The sequence below is a fragment of the Manis javanica genome, chromosome 8, assembly GCF_040802235.1.
Source record: "Manis javanica isolate MJ-LG chromosome 8, MJ_LKY, whole genome shotgun sequence".
Taxonomy (NCBI): Eukaryota; Metazoa; Chordata; class Mammalia; order Pholidota; family Manidae; genus Manis; species Manis javanica.
Window position 1 is genome coordinate 112,639,513 of NC_133163.1, and position 19,917 is coordinate 112,659,429.

Consider the following 19,917-nt stretch of genomic DNA (forward strand, 5'->3'; position numbering starts at 1 on the left):
AGCAGAGGAGGCGAGAATGGCTGTTTCTCTTTCCTCAGCTGCATTCTGCTTTTGAAGACAAAGCCGCAGCAGGCCTGACCAAACCTTAGTTCCAGAAGGGGGTTTAGCACAGTGGCTTCATCTGTTGCCTCAGAAAACTGCTTCAACTCCGCATGAAGTATTCCCATTCCTTCCAATTTCAATTAAATGGGAGAACAAACATAACCACTGAGGTGATGGTTCCCTGGTCAAGCAGAGGAAAAACCTCCCCTCACTACTGCATAGGCAGAACGCAGGCTTTCCTATCAGCATCTCCCACCAGACAAAGCAGTGCACGAAGCAAGGATTCCACGGTGGGGACCTGTGGTAGGGCCCAGTGTAAGACTGGGAGCGAAGCAGTATTAGGAAATATACTAAGAAATCTCAACTCGTACAGGAAGGAAGAATTTAATGGCTAATCCCTCCAAGCACTGGCCTAGGCTTACAGGCGTGGGGGGTGGGGCAGCGTGCCCAGGGCTTTCGCGGAGAAGGTGGGGCGTGGCTGCTTTAAAGGGCAAGCTCAGACTAACATACTTGCAGCTTAAAATCATTTCAAGCGGTTTTGTACTAAAAGCTACCTCACTCATCCTGACATTTTGGGAAATACCGACTAGATATAATAGGACATATAACTGGAAAAATGAAAAGCCAAATAAACAAGTATAAAGCGTCACATATACAGAAGAACCTTGGAAAGATAAGCTACTTCAGATCAATGTTTTATGAAACAACTCAGGCCAAAAACAGCCAGCTGAGAAGTCAAGAAAATCGGTGGTCTTTCCAGGTACGCCTCAGGAACAGCCAAACCGGAGCGGCTCTCTGCGAGACACAATTGTCAACTAATAGGAAAAGAAATCCCTTTTAAGGAAACTAACTTCAATAGGCTGCTCTTATGCCAGGATTTTCAGTTCCTCTCTACATTAAACTGAACCCCAGACCCTGCATGTATGCCTGGATCCTGCCCCCCCAGCCCAGAGCCTCAGCACCAGTTGTTAGCCAAAAATAAACACCATTCCTCAACCATATATGTCCACCAGCCCAGAGCTGGGGAGGAGGGGCAGGAGGTAGGTCAGGTCCCCGGGCTCCAGTCACACTCAGTGTGGCCGCTGCACACCATGCACATCACCCACCTCAACCGGGAGTGTCTGCTGCACCTCTTCTCCTTCTTGGACAAGGACAGCAGGAAGAACCTCGCCAGGACCTGCCTCCAGCTCCAGGATGTGTTTCAGGACCCTGCACTCTGGCCCCTGTTGCACTTTCGGTCCCTCATTGAACTCAAGAAGGACAACTTCTTCCTGAGCCCCGCGCTCAGAAGCCTCTCCATCTGCTGGTACTCCAGCCGCGTGCAGGTGTGCAGCATTGAGGACTGGCTCAAGAGCGCCTTCCAGAGGAGCGTCTGCAGCCGGCACGAGAGCCTGGTCAATGATTTCCTCCTCCAGGTGTGCGACAGGTAGGCTGCCTCTTGAGCAGTGCTGGCTTTGCAGGCATGCAGGGCTCTGTGAGGCTTCGGGGTGGGGTGGGGTGGGGTGGGGTGGCAGGGAACAGCAAATTACAAGACCAAGATGTCTCCGCCTTGGGGAGCCTCAGTCTAGGTCCACAGTGGACCCTCCAGGCCTGTCCACAGCGGAGGCCCCAGATAATGGGTTAAATCACAGGGGAAACAAATGCCCGTCCACCTCTTAGCTTCACAGGTCCCGGAGCTGCTGCCGCTGCAGTGAGCAAGAACCGGGCTTCAGCTGTCCCTGTCCTTCGGCAGCTGTCCTCCCTGGCAGCCATTAAGTTCTGGGTGGGTCAAGCGGGGCCTGACTTTTCAAGGTGAGGCCTTGGGAAAAGTTCCTAGATTCAGCAATCAGCTCGCAATTCCTTTCTTACCCTAGCAAGCGAACCCCAAGGCTTGTGAAATGCAGCCAGGGAAGGAGAGCTGCAGTGTTCTGGGTTAGATGAACCAGGCCAGGCTCGGAGAACGGGGGGTGATGATCAGTAATCACAGTTTCCTCATTACAAACTTCCTAATCTTCACAGCACCCCTGGCAGGAAGGAGGCTGCTTTAGCCTAGTTTTTCAAATGAGCAAACCAGAACTCTGAGAGGTTTCGTGACTGACCCAACAATCTAGAATGGCCAGATTTTAGCAAAAAATCAAGACACCCAGTTAAATTTGAATTTCAGGTAGAATAATTTTTTGGTATAAATGTGTCCTAACTATATCCTGTATAGGATCTGTCAGCCCTATTGCGGGCAGAGGCTGAGCCTCAGGCAAAGCTCCCCGCACCGTCGCAACCTCCTGAGGAGAGCAGCCATACAGGTCACAGACTTCACCAGTCCTGGCCTGCCTTTGAGGAATAGCCAGCCCCTTGGTTACTAACAAACTAGGCTCAGCCAGTTTGCTGCCGCCCAGGTTTAGCAGGTGCTCTTAACTGGCAGCACAACAGAATGGAAGAAAATAGTGTAGTGGCCCCCGCCCCCTTTCTTTTTTCAAGGCAGTAGTAAGAAAACAGAAGATGGATTTGGCTGGGCTCTACTGGGACCAGGCGATCTGTATGGGCTTCACAAGGTCCCGAAATCAGACTGGAGAGTGAAATGTGGGGGGTGAGGGTTGGAGACCAACAGTAAACTTCCCCGAAGTTACTCCCTTCTTGCTCTGAGAACCAGGTTTAATTCCCCCAAGCCGAGGTGCGGTGCGGACGCCACAGGTGCACCAAGGGGACCTGGCATCACAAAGAGCAAAAAGCTTGGTAGGTTTCCGTGCTGAGACACCCAGTTCCGCTACTGTCCCACCATGTGTCCCCAGCCCAAATATTTAAACTCTTTCAACCTTGCTTCTTCATTGCTGGCAAGTTCCTTAAACTCGCTGGGCCCATTTCCTCCTCTATAAATGGGTGCGGAGCCCTGCCCCGCCTCCCTGGCTGTTAGGGGGCCTCCTCGACCGGAGAGCTCCACGGCGGGGCAGGCGCTAACAGCATCCTCCCGGCCCTGGCCCGCGGTCTCCGCGTTGTTTTTGCAGGTGCCCTAATCTGGCAACCGTCACGCTGTCCGGCTGCGGCCACGTGACCGACGACTGCCTGGCGCGCCTGCTACGCTGCTGCCCGCGCCTGCGCGCGCTGCGCCTGGAGAACTGCGCGCGCGTCACCAATCGCACGCTGGCAGCCGTGGCGGCGCACGGAGTTGCGCTGCAGACGCTGCACGTGGACTTCTGCCGCAACGTGAGCGCGGCCGGCCTGCGCCGCCTGCGCGCCGCTTGCCCGCGCCTGGCCCTGCACGCAGAGCACAGCGCGGCCATGATCCCCGACCAGCCGCCGCGCGGCCCTTCGCAAGCTGCTACCGCTCTAGGCCCGGGCGACGGGAGGAACACCTGGCGTGGCGTTCCAGGCCGAAGCAGCAGCCTGGCTGCGAACCCTAACTCCAACAACTCCCAGGCTGTCGCCACATCTTATGAGCGTCGGTTTCCCCGTCTGCAGAATGGGGATCCTTAAAGCCTACCTCACATTACTATTTTATACATACGACGAATGCGCGATTAAACGACCGGATGGATGCTTGGAAAACACTTCGGTGGTTCTAGCTAACTAAACAGCAACTTTCTCTGCGGGTCCGCCTCCATGAGGGAGCAGAAGGCGCTTACCCCATCCACGGGGACTGCGATTGCCACCAGGGGTATCTAAGCCCATCTTGCCGGGGCACTCGGGGCGTATGACCCCAGCGGTCGACCATTAGCTCCCGCAGTGCTGTTTGGGGCCCGGGGCGCGATCACAGGTTCCCTTCGTAAAGTGGCCTCTGTCGGAGCTGCGAGGGGAGGAGCCCGGGTCACCGCAGGTCGCCTTGGACCCCGCCACCCCGAGAGGAGGCTCCCAGCGTGGCCTGGCGGCAGACGCCTAGGCGCCCCCGCCTCCGGTGCCCACCTGTAGCTTTACTCCACGTCCACACCAGCCTGCTCCTTTCCTCGGGCAGATGCATTGCTAGGAGTGATTGCATACGCCCTATAGAAAATTATTTTTTGATTTGTAAACTGCATCGCTATCCTTTTGCATATAGAAGAAAATCATTTAAAAAACCCAAAGTATATTTGAAAACAAAAGCAGCAGGCTCAGTTAAATCCTTTGATAATGAAACCATAATAAACGGATACGAAGTTAGAATTTTTACCTGCTGGATATCCTGGAAGTGTGCACACGCCAGGACTTCAAATCAGGGACTTAATCACTGATGTCTCACTTTTAGCCACCAAAGTAAAAGCTCTGCTACTCAGCCTCCGGGTCCCAGGTACATGGGGAAATCTTTGGGACTGTGGAGTGGTGGGCTATACCCACCCTCCGGCTCCACCCATCACCAGCTGTAACCAAGGCCCTTTACCTACCTGGGGTCAGGTGTTCATCTTTGTGAAAAGGGCTCTTTATCCCTATTCACGGGTTCCAAATGCTGGGAAAACAGTGAGGAAAAAGGACAAATTCTGTTCTCATGGAGCTTATGTTCTGGGGCGGGTGAAGAGGTAGTAACTGGTATATAAGGTAATAAGTACTGGGAGGAAAGTACAGAGTAGGGGGCTCTGGGAGTTGCCGGCAAGAGTTGAGGAAGGGGGAAACAACTTAAAATGGGTTAACCAATGTAAGCCTCATTGAGGAGGTGGCCTTTAATATATGAAAGGAGGGAGGCCGATGAACAGCCTTCCATGGGGAGGAAAATATTCCAGGCAGAGGAGATAGCCAGGGCAAAGGCCCCAGGCTAGGAGCATGGCTGGTGTTAGGGGAATAGAGAGGGGGTCCGTGTGGCTGAAGCAGAGTGAATGCAGAGCTGAAGATGCCCAGCCCAGCCTGCCCCTAACAGGGATGATATACAAGTACGGCCCAGAGGCCTTAAGTTTTTCTAGGCAGAACCTGTGGGCAGACAAGCAGCGCTCCACCCCACCCCACCCCATGCCTCCAGGGACTGCTGAAGGCCTCAGTTGCTGGCCAGCAGGCCCCTTCACTGAGCCCCAGCCCAAAGTAATCCCTTTTCATTCCAGTGTGGGGACAACCAGCCTCTTCAGGCCACCAGCGGCAGTGGAATAAGACCGCCCACCGCTAGCCTAAGAGATGCAGGCTTCCAGTTTACCCACCATTGTTCTGGACTCTGGAGAGAAGCCCGGTGGGAATTGTACTTTTCTCCCCCTATCGTGAACAATGTTGAAAGCAAGCCCAGGCTTCCTGGGGGTTAAATGTTTGTTTAAAACAGAGCCACTTAAACCCCAGGGCTTTGCTTTCACCATCTCTGATAAGCCCCAGTTCCCAGCAGGCCCTGATGCCTAAATTGGTTTAGTTTCTGGCTCTCCTCTGACAGAGTGCAGGTCAGGCCTCTCCAAACCTCAGCTTTCTTATCTGTGTATGGGGATAGCTAGAGAATCTTGCTTCCAGGGTTCTTGTAAGGATTCTGAGATTGGAAAGCACAGGTCACTGCAAGGTCAGCTTCAGTGGGGTGACCTGCATCCCCGAGGCCCACTTTCCCATGGAAGCTCTTCAAGTTAAGTTTGCTGACTCATCCTTCCATATCTAGTAACCCCTGTATACTGTACAGGGCTGTGCTGACACTTGTGTCCAACTTTGTTTCTTGGGCTCATTTGGCCCCACCCCTCCAGGGGAGCTTCGGGTCCCTGAGACAAGGGCCAGGAGAGGTACTCCCAGAGGTGGACACCGACAGATGCTCAAGGCTCTCCACAATGCCCTGGAAAGTCACTGTTCCTGCCACCAGGCACTAAGCAAGCACCTGATGAAACACAGTGCCCTGCTTAATCTAAGAACAACCTTCAAATTCTTCTCTCTTGTATAGAACACGGTGCACTGCCTACTTAACTAATCCACTGACTCATTTGTCCAATTAACATTTAACTGGGTGTGGCCACGTGCTGAGCCTGGCCCTCCCCACTGGACACCCTCCAGTCAGAACCTCACAGCTGAGGAGTCCTTACTTAGGTGTTCTCCCAGCTCTGCTGCCCATAACTGCTGACAAGTTATGAACTCTCTGAGCCACCATTTCTTTTTCTGTAAACTATGACCAGTACCTTCTCTGTGACACCATGATGAAGTTATATCTATAGTGCCTGGAGGTAGGGGCAGGGAAAGGAGTCTTCATATATGTAGGGGGCTGGAAAAGCCAAGTGCCTGGCAGAAGCCATGAGGCCCAGGCACTGGGAAGAAGTAAGCTGGGTCAGCACAGGGGTGAACACCTGATGGGGGACAGAGCCTTTGAGCACAGCTTGGAAGACTGACCTGAGCTCCCCAGGTTCCAGTCCAGCGGGCACAGTCAGCAAAGGCCGAGTTAGGAAGCCCAAGGCGCATCCAGAGGGGGTGGGGGATGGGAGCCTGTGTTCCCGAGTCACCTGGATATGGATGGCTTGGGGGTTATCTGTGCCCTCATAGCCTTCACTACAACACACCACAGGCTTTCACCAGCTCCTAACTCTTTTCACTTTAAGTCTGGCCAAAGCAGCCAATGGCCACACAGAGGAAAAGTTAGGGAGAGGGTGCAGAGCCTCAAACAAGGCAGGACAGTGCCCCGTGAAGAGCAACACGTGCTGCTGGCTGGTCTGTACAGGTACCTCAGTGCCAAAGGAGGCTGGGGCCACATGCTGCTAGGCCAGGGGCTCCTGACTGCTCCCTGGGAGGCAGAGCCTGCTGGCGGGAGGTGCCCTGAGGATTGTCTATAAGGACACACTGGCCTATTTTTGCACAGGCAGAATGTCTGGAGGGGAGTGACTGAGCCCCTTGGCTCCATCATCAGCAAGCTGAGGGGAAGCTGATCCAGCACTCTTTCTCTCCGGGCCTTGGGTTCTTGGTCTGTAAAGGGTAGAAATTGTCTGACCCCTTCCCTCTGGAACTCCTCGAGCTCTAGGATTCCACACCCAAGACTTGCTTCCTGCTGAAAACCACGCTCACCAGATGCAGGTTTCATGGCCAGCAGTCCTGAGCAACAGCCACAAAGCTGGGAGGCCCAGAACAAAACGGCACCTTCAACGGTCTCTGGGGAAATCTTCAATTTTAAAGGCTGCAGCTCAAATTCTCTCAAGACTGACTGTTCAAGGGTCATAAAACTGCAAGCATTTGTTATCTGAATGAGTCCAACAAACAAAAATACTGCCCAAGCTTCCACAGGGGCCAAAAGTGAACTTAGGAAAGTAAACACCAGCACTAGGCCCACTGCAGCTCTTCAGATCAGAGACCCACAGGTCTCTCTCCCAGACCTTCCAAAAGTTGAGTACAAAGATGACGGGTTTCTAGCAAAGAAACAGCATATGACCCAAGGCATCTGTGCAGGTTCTCCTCGCAGGGTCAGGCCTCCTGAGAAGCCATCAATCAGGCCTGACAGCAGGACCTGGAACCGTGAGCATCAGCCTGCTGAGGGTGCCCCTGCCCCTCAGTCCAGCCCAAACTCTGGCGGCAGAGGCCAGAGCCTCACAAAGATCAAGGCATTATTTTGATTTAAAATCACCTCTTGAGACTGCAGGTGTATCCTTCAGCTCGGCACATCCTCGGTGCAGCCCAGCAAGAGTGAAGAGCCACTTGTTACCAGGAACCCGCCCAGAAGGCCCTAATACACCCTCTCAGCTGTACTGTCCAGGATTTCAGCAGCACACACTTCTCTTCCAAGGGAAGTTCCTCCTGGCCCAGAGGCTTGGCCCATCCCTGGAGCAGGTGCTGCCTGCCCAGAGCCCTTCACTGCTCCTACTGACTGAGCTCTCATGTCAAGTATTAAAGGCTTGTCTCTGCCCAGACTCCCTGGGGTTACCCAGAAGCTCCCTGAGGGAGAGGTGTCTCCCTCCAATTCCAACTGTAGCCTCTTTTCAATAAAACTAAGTTACCATCATACAAAATACTGTTAGACACTCACACTGGGAAAGATCCATGTACCACATCATCTTACCCAACAAAACCGTAATTTTCTTCCAACTTCTCTTTGAAAACACACAACTTCTACTTTCTTGTAGAAAACAACTGTCTGCAAGGCTGTCTGGCACCTCATTTGAGCAGGCAGTCAGCCTTGACCTTATTCATGAAGTACATTGGAAGCAGCTTGTACATGAACTTCTGGATGAAGGAGACGAGCCACCCAAAGGCCCTGCCCTCCTTACTCACTCCCAGCAGTCCCAGCCTTCACAGCTCCTCTTAAAACAGGCCCTTTCTCATCCTGACATGAACAAAGAAGCACGTCTCCCAGGGGCCTCAAGGGCTGGGTTCAAGCAACAGGGGTGTAATGCCTTCCTTCCCCAGCCCTCTGCACACCTCCCTGCCACCCGTCACTTAAGGAAATGAAAGCCACTCGTTACTTCTCAAACTAATTCACACATTCATTCACTCATTCTCGCAGGTACTCATTCATGAGTGCTGAGTACCTACTAGTAATGGCTGTCCTTTCTGTACACCTTCCACTTGGCCATCCTTCCTGCAGAGACAGCCTGTTACTGTAACCTGCCCTGCTGTTTCCTTCTATCATCACTCTTCACAGAAAAGGTCAGAACCACATCACTTTGGTTAGCTTCCTCCTCGCCTAGTAGAGCTGCACCTCATACTAGTATCCTGGGGCTATTCAAGAAAGGCTTCCATTAGTATATTACACCTTAAGCCAGCTGGGCAGGCAGAAAGGGTGCTGCTGAGAGGATGGACCCAGTGGCTGACACAAGGGCCCTGGAGTGAGGAAGCAAAGTGAGAGACCCAGGATGTGAGAGCAGAACAGTAAGAATAGGGGCTTACCAGCCCCCGAGGCTGCCATACCACATGGCCCTCTGCTATGGCACTTCCAGGCGAAGCCCACTCAGTGTGAAGGAATGTTTCTGGTGGGTCAAAAAGCTGTCAGAGTGAGGCTGGCCTGCGAGCCTGCTCTTCCTCAGTCGGAAGCTCCACTGGAGGTTAACAAAAGCAGCCTGTATTCTGATTCTTGAGTCAGCTTTATTTCTCTGCTTAAGGAACCCTGCACAGGCAATTAAAATTAAAACAAAATAAATATATGAATATTCATGTAAAACTGTTCTTTCTAATGAACAATTATACACAATGTACAATTTCATGTTCACTGGGTGGGTTTACAAAAATGTACCATTCCCAACTAAAAATGCACCAAAATAGTTCCATGCAAACTTATCAAAAGTGACCAAAAATATGGAGGGAAAAACCTGACTGAGAGCACTTTGTCTTTTTTTTTTTGTACAATCACAGAAAAATAAAAACATCTAATTTTTTTGTTACATTTAGAGTAACTAAATGTGGCCACTGTTTATAATGTTGGTTTATGTCCCTAAAACATCTATGTAGTTACCATAAAAGTGTATCAACATTAAGTAGGAAGTGAGCATTGAGAAAAACAGGATGCATGTGCCCACGGTGGTCAGTAGTCGGTGTCCGAGCCCTCAGCATTGTCCACGTTCCGTGAGAGCATATAGTTGTCCATGTCGATCGAGCGGCAGTTGTTGATGGCATAGCGCAGGCGCTCGGCCATGACCAGCTGGCTGGAGTAGGGGGGCAGCCGCAGCTGGAAGAAGCAGGTCTGTGAGGTAGGCAGACTGTCATAAGGCTGTGGAAAGAGAGACCCAGAGCAGTGACTGTAGCATCAGGGGGTCACAGGCGAGTGGAGCCACCCATCACCACCGCCCCAGGAAAGCACTTCTCCCCGCCCTCAAGATGGGCTCCATGGACATGGCCCACTTGAGAAGGAGAGACTGGGCCAAGGCAGGAATAGTGTGCGCTCTGCTGTCTGCTGGCCATCAGGCTTTTGGTGAAGATGCTTCCTTCCTCTCCTCACTCCCCCAAGGGCTCATGTGCAAAGTGGCAGGATTACTTGAGAGAACACGCTTCACAAAGTACCTGCCAGAGTAAGAATGCGGTGGAGCTCGTTCCCTTTCACCAAAAGGGTGCAAGCTTGACGCTGCCATACAGCTCCCCCAACAGAGCCAGGGAAATGGAAGGAACACCCCCCTGCCCTAACTGTGCAGTCTGCACCCCTCACCTGCCAACACACAGCAGCACGCAGCTCAGGTAAAGACAGGGCAATGAATTAAACCCCAGTCCATCCATTTAACTGATGACTATGTTGACTAGCAGCAAAAGAGAAAGGTGCTCAGGATAAATTGTTAGGTGAAAAAAAGCAGAACACAAAACTCTAAATACATCATGCAAAATGTGTATGCTTGAAGCAAAGACGGGGAAGAATTACTCAAAGGTGGAAGGTGTAAATGGCTACTAGTAGATCCCTGTCCCTCCCTGCAAACACAACTATTTTCCAAACTATTTGTAATAAGAGTAATGATAGCGCATTATTTTTATACTTTTTAAAATCAGTTCTTAAAAAAGAACTTGCCCTCTCCTTGTTCAACTCCTTGAAGCCAGCCCCCACCCCCACCCCCTCAGAGCCCTATACCAGATGAGTACATTTTGAAGAGGTGAGAGGTGGAGGGCCCAGAAGTGTGACTATGCCAGAACCAGAGATGACTAAGAAAGCTTGAATGCAGAAAATCTGACCGAGCAAAGACACTGAATCAGGTGGCTCTGATTGGAAACTGGAGAAATGGCCTAAAAGTCACAAAGGAGAGACCCAAAGTGGTCAGTTTTAAGACTGAAAACCCCCAGGCAGGGGATTAATTACTGGTGGATTAACTCCTGGGACTGCAGGGGTAGTCTGGGATAGAAATGAGGCAAAGATTCTTTCCAGAGCTGAATAAAAGCAAATGATTTCCCCCTCTGCACCTCTCTCAGAAGCAACAAAACAGATTTACAATTTAGTTTCTGGCAAGTCATGCAGAAAATTTATGGGAGGCTCTTTTCATAGCCTTTCCTGTGCGTGCCCTCTCCAGCAAGCCTGGTGCAAGAGTGCAGCCCAGGTGGCAGCTTCAGGAAGCAGTGGCGGGGGACAGCCTTGGCTGCAGCCACCTTCAGGAGGAGTTACTGGAGGAGCACACGAAGGCAGACACTGAAGCCTGCTTACGCTGGTGGGAAGGGTGCTGGTATGAAGAGGCCTGACTCTCCTTACTGTTTCTGGGAAAATTTCATGGGCCCTGCTTGCAGGACTGCCTAGGTCTTAGGGTGCAGGTGGGGTGACAGAAGGCACAGAGACACTTCTAAGCTCATGTTGAGTTTGAGGGGCATACCAAATATCCAGGGGGTGGACAGAAGGAGATTGAAGTCTGCCCCCAGGAATGGTCGGAGGGCACAGGAAAGCATCCAGGAGGCAGTGACACTGTGTTGGGCTGAAGGATGAATGAGCTCTTGCCAGAAATAGATGGAAACAGTTGTGAAGGAAAATTTACTAAAGCAGAGGGAACAGCTTACACAAAGTCATGGGAGTCTAAAGAGTACGGTCTACTGGAGAGAAAGACAAGAAGCCCATTATGGCCAGAACATAGTAAGTATCAAGAGGGGATATATCAGAAAGCAGGGCAGAGGCCAGACTGTGGGGGTGTGTAAGGCTGCTGAGGTGGGTCAGCTTTTATCCTGGAGTTAATGCAGGGGCCCCGAACAGTCTGAAAGGAGGAGCATGGCATGGTAACATGGGTGCTTCAGAAAAACGACTATGGCAGCAGCATGAGGCTCTAAGTCCTTTCGTTCTTAAGCCACTTGTCAGAATAGCAGCTGGGCCGGAGCTTGCCTATGGGGGCCCTTCCCTGGGCCGCAGAGACGCCGCACTGCCTGCTTGATGACGCTTGCCACACAAGTAGCTGCAGAGCACGGCACTGCTACTCTGCACGTCACGTACACCAGTTAATGGTTAGCATCTTCAGGAAAATAAACAAACAAAACTGTCCCAGTACACAAATCATACAATGAAATGACATAGGAAATAAGAGGCAGATGCGACACGAAGACCCCTCTGCCAGCTTAGCTTTCACTCAGGAAGATACTGGAAGATTTAGTGAAGGTTGTCAGTTGTAGTGTGCTATCTACATCCATTTAGACTCTTACCACAGAAGTTACGTCATGTTTCTAATCTAGAAATTTGAAGCATTAAGACTGAACTGGTAGGCCTACTTGATGGTCACAGTTTGGTTTCCCCAACATACAACCAACCAGGGAGCAACTAAAGGCAGCACTACTAAAGGATTAAAAATAGCTTACTTACCCTATCAACCTTCATGATTTGAAATCTCTGAGAAATGTCAGCAGTGTTGGCTGGTAGTCGAGATCTTCCAGACACAAACCTCATGAAAAGTACCCGCTCCTCATTGGAAAACTCCTCCAGCGTGTGCCAGAACCACTGCACCAGCTGATGCTGCTCATCCACCTCCCGGTACCGCACCACCTTCTTCAGTACTTCCACAGAGATCTCAGGCATCCCACACACCATTTGCTCCAGCTGTTTAGCTGTGAGGAGGGACAGCAGCGGCACGGGGACGATCCAGGACATCCCTTCTCGGACTGCAGCCACCTGCTCCCAAGAGAGGTTGTTCATTCCACACGTGTGCAGAGGCTGGGCACCCATCGGGGACCCAGGTGGGCTGGGTTCCTCCTGCCTGCTCATTCACTCCAGAGACCCTCCCCTTTCCTCAGAGCTCCAGGCACAAGTGGGCCACTTCCCCACGCTGCTGACCTGTGGTTAGGGCTTCTCTGTTTGTGGGGCTCGTACGCTCCTTCTGCTCCCAGTGCAAGTCAATTTAGGAGCCCACCTTCCCTTCCGCACGAAGCCCAGCCCACTAGGGACCTCCCCAATGCCAACCCCGCTCACTCGTATTCCTAATCACATGGGCTGCCTGGTGTTAAACTGGGCTATGTGGGATACTGTCTCCTCATCAGGGGAAGAAGCTCTTGGAAGATGTAACTAGTTTCTACTGCTTTTGTAATTTATATTTTTCTTTTGTGAACATTTTTTTTGTTTCTAAAAATTATTTGTGCTCATTGTAGAAAAAAGAAAAGTACAAATAAAAACGTGAAACTGCCAAGTCCTTTCATAGGAAGGCAGTAGGAAGGGCACAGAGCTTAACTGGGACTTGGGTTCTGAATCCCAGCTCTACCACTTCTTTAAATTTTTTGCATCTTAAAAATAAGGCAAATAAATTGAGCATTGACTCCCCTATACAGAATTTTATTGTTGTTAACAACCATTTGATCAATAAATATGAGAGATGCCCTCTCAAAAAAAAATAAGGCAAATAATTGCTGTTCACATGACTACTGTGAGATTTTGAAATGAATAATGGCATGGAAGTCTGTGTGACTGGGGAGTTAGCTGCTTCTATTCTCTCAGCACAATGCCATCAGGGGCTGGCTGGGCCTGGGCAGGGGGCTGCCTGGGCCGCAGCAGGGCTCAGCCTCCACATGGGCTCTGCACTGCTCAAGGTGTGTTTCATACATACTTCTTCAAACTTGGCCAACTCAAAACTATCTATGATAAAAAACAAAACCAAGCCCAAGAACCGGTCAGGGAGCCACGCTTGGGGAAGGTACAAGGCTGTGACTGGTATAAGACTGTCATGCCCAAGGCTAAGGAACAGGATTGGCGGGGAGGGCAGCCTAGTTGCTGTTAAAGGAATACGCCAGCCAAACTCTGCCAAAAAACAAGCTGTCATGCCTGGTAGAATACAAACCAAAGGCTGTCTGAAAAGAAATGAGGCTGAGGTATGGGGCTGGTTCTAGGTGAGGTATGAGAGTAGCTATGGGAAGAACACTGGGTTCTGAGGGACGAGGAGGAAGAAGGAGAGGAAGAGATCTCATTACTGAGAAAGGAACAAGTGAGGGTGAGCAGAACACAGCTGATGACAGAGGGCCAACCGACCCTGAGAGGAAGCACCAGAAGAGCCCGGACCCCACGGTTAAAGCTGGTTTGAAATCCTGGCTCTGCCTTGGGCATATCAGTGCATTTCTTTGGACCCAGTGCCTTCATCTGTGAGATGGTGACAGTCACCCTTATCTCACAGAGTCACTATGGGAAAATTGCACAAGAGGGTGCCTGGCACCACACCTGGCAGACGGGGCAATTGCTGCATTTTCAGACAGTTATTTGGTGAGGACTAAAATCATTCGAGAACTGCAGACAATACTGGGCCCATGCTGTATAAACATATCGTTGACAAGACCCACCCTCACTAAGCAAAGGGATATAGTTTTCTTATTGCACTTGGTGCAAAACCACTGTCAAAAATGAACTAGGATATACACTTCAAATTACTCTACAGCCTCAGTCTGGTCTAGCTCTCGAGAAGACCTCAAAATACTCTGCAAATAAAGTATTACTGAAGTGGCTACTAAGGACTGTATAACCAAACAAACCATTTTCGGAAACAACTCCGTGGTCACTCATCATACTCTCGTCATTTATTACATGCTTACCACATGTCAGTATAGGGCAAGGGTACACAAGGGACACACACACACATGCGCACACACATGAAATACATTCTTCATTCAGTGTCTTACAAACTAATCGAAGAACAAGACCCAAACTCTACAGCCTAGTTCTAGACCATAGCATAGAAGCACATGGTATCTCAAAGAATTTCTAAATTACAGAAAAGATCTCTCCAGGTATTGGAGGAAAGCTGGTCTGTAGAGGAGATGCATTCCCAGCTGGGGCTTGAAGGACTGACTGCAGCAGGAGGGAGAGAGAAGCACTTATGTGGGACTGCAAGATTAGCACTGAGGGGCTTCATTTGCAGGGGCCCCGAATGACACAGCTGGACTGGTGACACTGGGTTGGGGTGCAGTAAGAGATGAAGACAAACAGGACTGAGGAGAAGGGAGAAGTCAGGATCTGAAAACGGTGAGAACTTGGCCTCAATCAGGTCAGAGACCAATTCAGAGCTGACCTAAGGCCTTGAGTATGGAAAGAGGAGACCCTGAGAAATGGCCTGTAAAGAACTCTGAATAGGGGCTGAAATATAGATGAAAATTAATTACCAAGTCATTGATACATCAAAATTTGGTAGTAACCAGTCAGCTCTTGTTTGGAGATGAATGCAAACATTCACAAACGCCTCCCAAAATGTTTCATCTCACCTGTCTGTCCATCTCATGAAGTCGATATTCAATAGCCCTCTCCACATACTCCTTTCGGTTGGAAAATGTGAGTGGGATACTATTTCCACCAGGGATTATGGGAACCATCTTGCCATCAGCACTTTGGCCAACAAAAGAATCGAGAGGAATCATCTTAGGATAGGAAAAAAAAATTTTACTACATGCTAGAAATAACAAAAAGCACATTACACACAAAAAATATACCAAAACAGTAGCAACATCAAGATTTGTAAGGATGAAAACAAGACAGTAGAGAAAGCTGCTCAGGTTGCTTGATCAGCAGGGAATGTGCTGACTCATCTGGCTGTAATTAAAAATAAGCCTGAATTTTAATTCCCGCAAACCAGGTTTGATGAAGTCTGGTCACTATGGGCCTCCCTCTCTGCCATGGCTCCCTCAGTCCTCCATTCTAACAGACAAGGAATGGATGGAAGGGGATGGAGCAGAGCAGCTGGGTGCTGGAGCTATTACACTGCTGGGGTTGACCTACCAATGGCAGCAATGGCACACGGTAAGGTTCAGCTAGTGGAAGGCCATATCTGAATTTCATACAGAAAAATTCTAGTCAACATCAGCAAAAACATGGACACGCCAGGATTTACCTCATGGAAACTCTCCTCAGTAATCCCACTGTCTTCAATGTGAAGAATGCTGTTGAGAGTCTGCACATAGAGCAGATCCACCTCCTCCAGGTCTTCCAGGGTGAGTGGGACACAGCACAGCTGCTTCCATACCAGAGGGGCTAAGTGGAGGTCCAGAGGCTTCTTTGTGCGAATGGCAACCCCCATTAAAATTCCCAAGAACTTAAACTGCATTAGGTGCTCATCAAGGCAGGCGGAGGGGTTAAAAAGGAACCTGCAGAATTAAAGAAAATATTTCAAACAAAACTACCCTCATTTCCACTAGAAATAAGTAACCAAACAACTACAGCATTAGTCTAGACCTGTGCTGTCCAGTACAGTAGTCACTAGTCACCTGTGGCTATTTAAATTAACTTTAAAATTCAGTTATTCAGTTACTCTAACCAGTCTGAGTGTTCAACAGCCTGTGGCTACTGTGTTAGATAGCACAGGGACCATATCTTGAATTACTTTTAGAAAAACCATAAAAGGGGAAGTGACTGATCTACTAATCCTAAGGTGCCTGCTCCAGGATGCCCTATTTTCTAAAATCATTTCATTTATCATTTACAAGTCCATGAAGCAAGATCCAAAATTCAAAATATGGTAAATACAGGAGTAATGTATAATTGCAAATACTAAGTGCTGTGACTTGATGGCATATCAAAGCTTTTTAATGAATTCTGATACAGAGAAGTCCTTGAGGGCAAGCCATGTGCGCCTTCAGAAACACAGGAGTCATCAGGTTTCATTACAAATCTGACTTTCCTCGACCCCTCTATATTATCACTGAGTTGTTCCCATTACAAATAGTATGTCTTGATGGAAGCCTGTTTCCTTATCTGTGAAAAGGGAATAACAACAGTTCCTACTCGTTGGGTTATAATGAAGACTCAGTGGGATAATACATGGAAAGCACTAGAACGGTGCCTGGCACATCACTCAGTAACTGTGGGCTATCATCATCATCTTTATTGTAGACTGTTATTCAATAAACACTTGATGATTGCTTACCTGTCCCTATTGTAGCCCACTTCTGCAGTAGCATTGGGAGAGGGTATAAGAAGGTCAACAATACCAGTTTCAAGTTCCTATAGAAAAAAGAAAAACAATTCTTCAGGAAATGACAATCAATGCCTCAAGAGAATGAACCAATCCCATTAAAGATCATACTGAAAAGAGAATATCTTGAGTAATTTATAATGCAATGTGACAATCAGCCATCTTTATAATTTTTTTGTGGTTTCAGTTTACAATGAAATGAGGAACTCCCATTGTAGAGAATACCCTGCCATATGCAGAACTAAGATGAAAAAGTCAATCCAGGGCAGGAGTTATGGTAACTGTGAGCAGAAGATAGTGGTATTCAAATAGACTGAATACATGAGAGCTAAGTGTTACTTCAGTTCCAGGACTTATCAGAAAAATCCTGACACTAGGCAAAGCTGGGAAGGTCAGAGCTGTTCTGGAAGCAAAGCTGCCATTGTAGATCTTATAAGAACTGGTTCAAACTCTTTCGACTTCTTTCTCTAATTCCCTAGAGCCTGGGAGTTCTACTTTGTTCTAAAACATCAGAATAAACTGGAGCATATGGGTGGTCCTGGATTTGTCTGTTACATAAATGTAAATATGTGTCATTGTTTCCTCTGCCAATATGATAGCACAACAGATGATGAGTCACTGGTAGACGGTTAAGCACTGACAATTATTTGGTAAAGTATCTTAACAAAGCATTTCATAAACCCTTGTTATAATTCACCTATACATCATTACAAGCATGATTTTATATAAGTATCACAAATGCAACCTGGCTACATTTATAAAAACATGCCAGACAGAGTAATCACAGGAAAGAGTACAATAGCCACCAGCTGAGCAGACAACTCATCTGGGGACCGTATACTAATATACCTGGCACATCTCTGTGATCGTGTCATCAAACACTCCTCCAGCGTCATCAGCCCCCTCTCCAACCAGCTTAACCTTCCATGCTCGTGAGGGCAGACGGAGGTCTGATGCGTTCAGTTTAACTACTTGTCTTGCTATTTGGACAAAGATAGGCTTACACTTCCGTCCTCTTTAAAAGAAGGGAAAACAGAATGAACTACAACTCTCACCAACTTCCCCACATCACCACAAAGGTCACTAGAAGATATCTTCCCATCAGTGAATGAATAGGCCAGCTTAACAACAGCTAAACCCTGTGCTAGGCCCACTGTGACCACACTGGGAACTAATTTAAGTACTGCTATCCTGTATTTACAAAGGAGGAAGCCAGGGCTCACGGACATCAGGTAGTAAAAATGTTTATCTAAAAAAAATGCTAGTAGTTACTGAGACATACACACATATGCTAACCTGGTTGATATCCTCTTTACAGTAATTTGAGGCCCATAGTTTTTGCCTTGAACCATGGTTTTCCCTATGGAGCGCACCATTGGGAGGGTGTAGACTCTTGGGGCTAACAAAGGCCGAAGTTGTCCCTGTACAATGCCCCACGTCCCAGCATTATAATGAGATGTACCATTCTGTAAGAGAAAGAAAGCTTATCTACCAGAAATAGTATAGTCCAAAGCTTAAGAGAAATAACATTCCTCACTTTTAGAACCTTATTCTTTTTTGAAATGCACTTTAAAAGCATACACCTGTGTATTAGTAACTTTTTAAAAATAGTTTTTCTAAAAAATACATGATTATTGTTTTTAAAAACTTGGAAAAGACAAAAAAGGACACACACATGAATACAAATGAAAGCATCAATAATCATACCATATGGAGATGGCCCCATTAGCACTTTCATTTGTTTCCTTCTGAGGGTGCACACATACAATTCTCCCATTGGTGAGATCCTGCCGTTCACACAATTCCCCCCTCAGCTTTTCTCACTTAACTTTGTGTCATAAACATTTCCCCTGCTAACGAGTTTGCTAAAATCCTGCCTAGTGCTGTACAGTATCCTGTTGGTTTGCTGATCACCTATTTCTAACAATGATTTGTTAAATCTCTCATATGCTCCATGACTGGTTTTCCAAATGATTTTTGACTAAGTTTTACAAGCTAATACGCCTTTTGGCAGGCATGCCTACACATTAAACAAACACACGTAGCCAGCTTGCGTTCATTCTAAATTACTAGTGTCCTACAAAGACAGTCATATCAATCAAATTTCCTTGATCTCTCTAACCTACCCCTCCATAGGACCCAGAATGCTTGTTTGTAAGCAGAGTAAGAAGGCCCCTAAATGTCTCAGTCTCACTGATAGAACCACCTTGCTAAAACCTTTGCATACTTAAGTTTTGAAATCATATATTGGATTTGTAGAAAATACAAGCTTAGCCATTCATATGTTCTTGAGCTTTGGACAAACAAAAACACAGAAGACTACTTTGTGTCTAGCAGACAATTATCAGTATCTGGACTGTCCCTAAACCAGCAATGAAATGGGAACAGAGTTGTTGCCTTTGCTACATCTCTTGTATCCTCAGAGTAAAAAGGGAAGAATTTTCCAAAGGCTGAGAGAAAGGCCCTTGGACCAATGAGCATATCCCAGGCACTGCTTCCCAAGCCAGCATGTTACCTGGTTGTTGGGGCTGAGGTTCAGTAGCCTCCAGGACGAGTACATGAGGTCAGAGAAGTGGTAAAGCAGCCGGAGCCTGGCCCGTGCGGTGTGAATGCTCACCTCCCTCAGTAGCCCGTACTGGGGAGGCACTGCATCGGGCAGGCCCAGCTGCAGTGGGACTGACACACCTGCTCAGGGAGCAAACAGACGCTTGTAAAGGAAAATGGATTACTTTTAGCGCTTTGCAAATTTTCAAACACACAGAGAAACTGAGATAAGTGTACAGTAAACATCCATCCCAACCATCTAAATTCTAATTAATATTTTGCTACATTTGCTTTATCACATATTTATCAATTCCTCTATCCATCAATTCATCTTAAATTTTTGATACACTTGTGTTGGTTTTTAAAACATCTTTTTTATTTATCATTATTTCTCCTTAGTTTCCCTTTTAACCATGGGACTTAAAACAACTCCATCACACACACACACACACACACAAACCAAATTCTTCCTTCATATTCAATAATTATCATCTTCCAAATAACAGAAGGTGTGGGCCAGGACCAGGTAGGTAGTTCTGGAAAACGGAAATGGGTATAACTTAGCAGAGCTACTTCCCACCCTCACTAGAGATCTGACAGGAAGTGACCATGACAGGATGAAAGATATGGGTACATGATTCATGAAAGCTTTTTACTGTAAGAATAAGCTCTGTAGAAGCAAAGACTACAAAGACTATATTCTTGGTAAACT

The 19,917-nt window shown here is 48.2% G+C and overlaps 2 protein-coding genes across 2 annotated transcripts in view; one reads left to right on the forward strand and one right to left on the reverse strand.

Annotated features, from left to right (window-relative positions):
* The first annotated feature begins 869 nt into the window (after nucleotides 1-869).
* On the forward strand, nucleotides 870-9,092 carry FBXL22 (F-box and leucine rich repeat protein 22). Its single transcript, XM_017680862.3, has 2 exons — nucleotides 870-1,468; nucleotides 3,021-9,092. Exons 1-2 carry the CDS (start codon nucleotides 966-968, stop codon nucleotides 3,487-3,489), a joined length of 972 nt encoding a protein of 323 aa, XP_017536351.3. The 5' UTR covers nucleotides 870-965; the 3' UTR covers nucleotides 3,490-9,092.
* Nucleotides 8,909-19,917, reverse strand: part of HERC1 (HECT and RLD domain containing E3 ubiquitin protein ligase family member 1) — a 202,244-nt gene continuing 191,235 nt past the window's right edge. The window contains exons 71-78 of the mRNA XM_073211953.1: nucleotides 19,177-19,346; nucleotides 17,958-18,127; nucleotides 17,511-17,676; nucleotides 16,614-16,690; nucleotides 15,582-15,834; nucleotides 14,959-15,111; nucleotides 12,089-12,394; nucleotides 8,909-9,550 (exon numbers count right to left, since the gene is read on the reverse strand). Of these exons, the coding sequence (XP_073068054.1) occupies nucleotides 9,365-9,550; nucleotides 12,089-12,394; nucleotides 14,959-15,111; nucleotides 15,582-15,834; nucleotides 16,614-16,690; nucleotides 17,511-17,676; nucleotides 17,958-18,127; nucleotides 19,177-19,346 (1,481 nt within the window). The 3' untranslated portion in view covers nucleotides 8,909-9,364. The remainder of the gene's footprint in view (nucleotides 9,551-12,088; nucleotides 12,395-14,958; nucleotides 15,112-15,581; nucleotides 15,835-16,613; nucleotides 16,691-17,510; nucleotides 17,677-17,957; nucleotides 18,128-19,176; nucleotides 19,347-19,917) is intronic.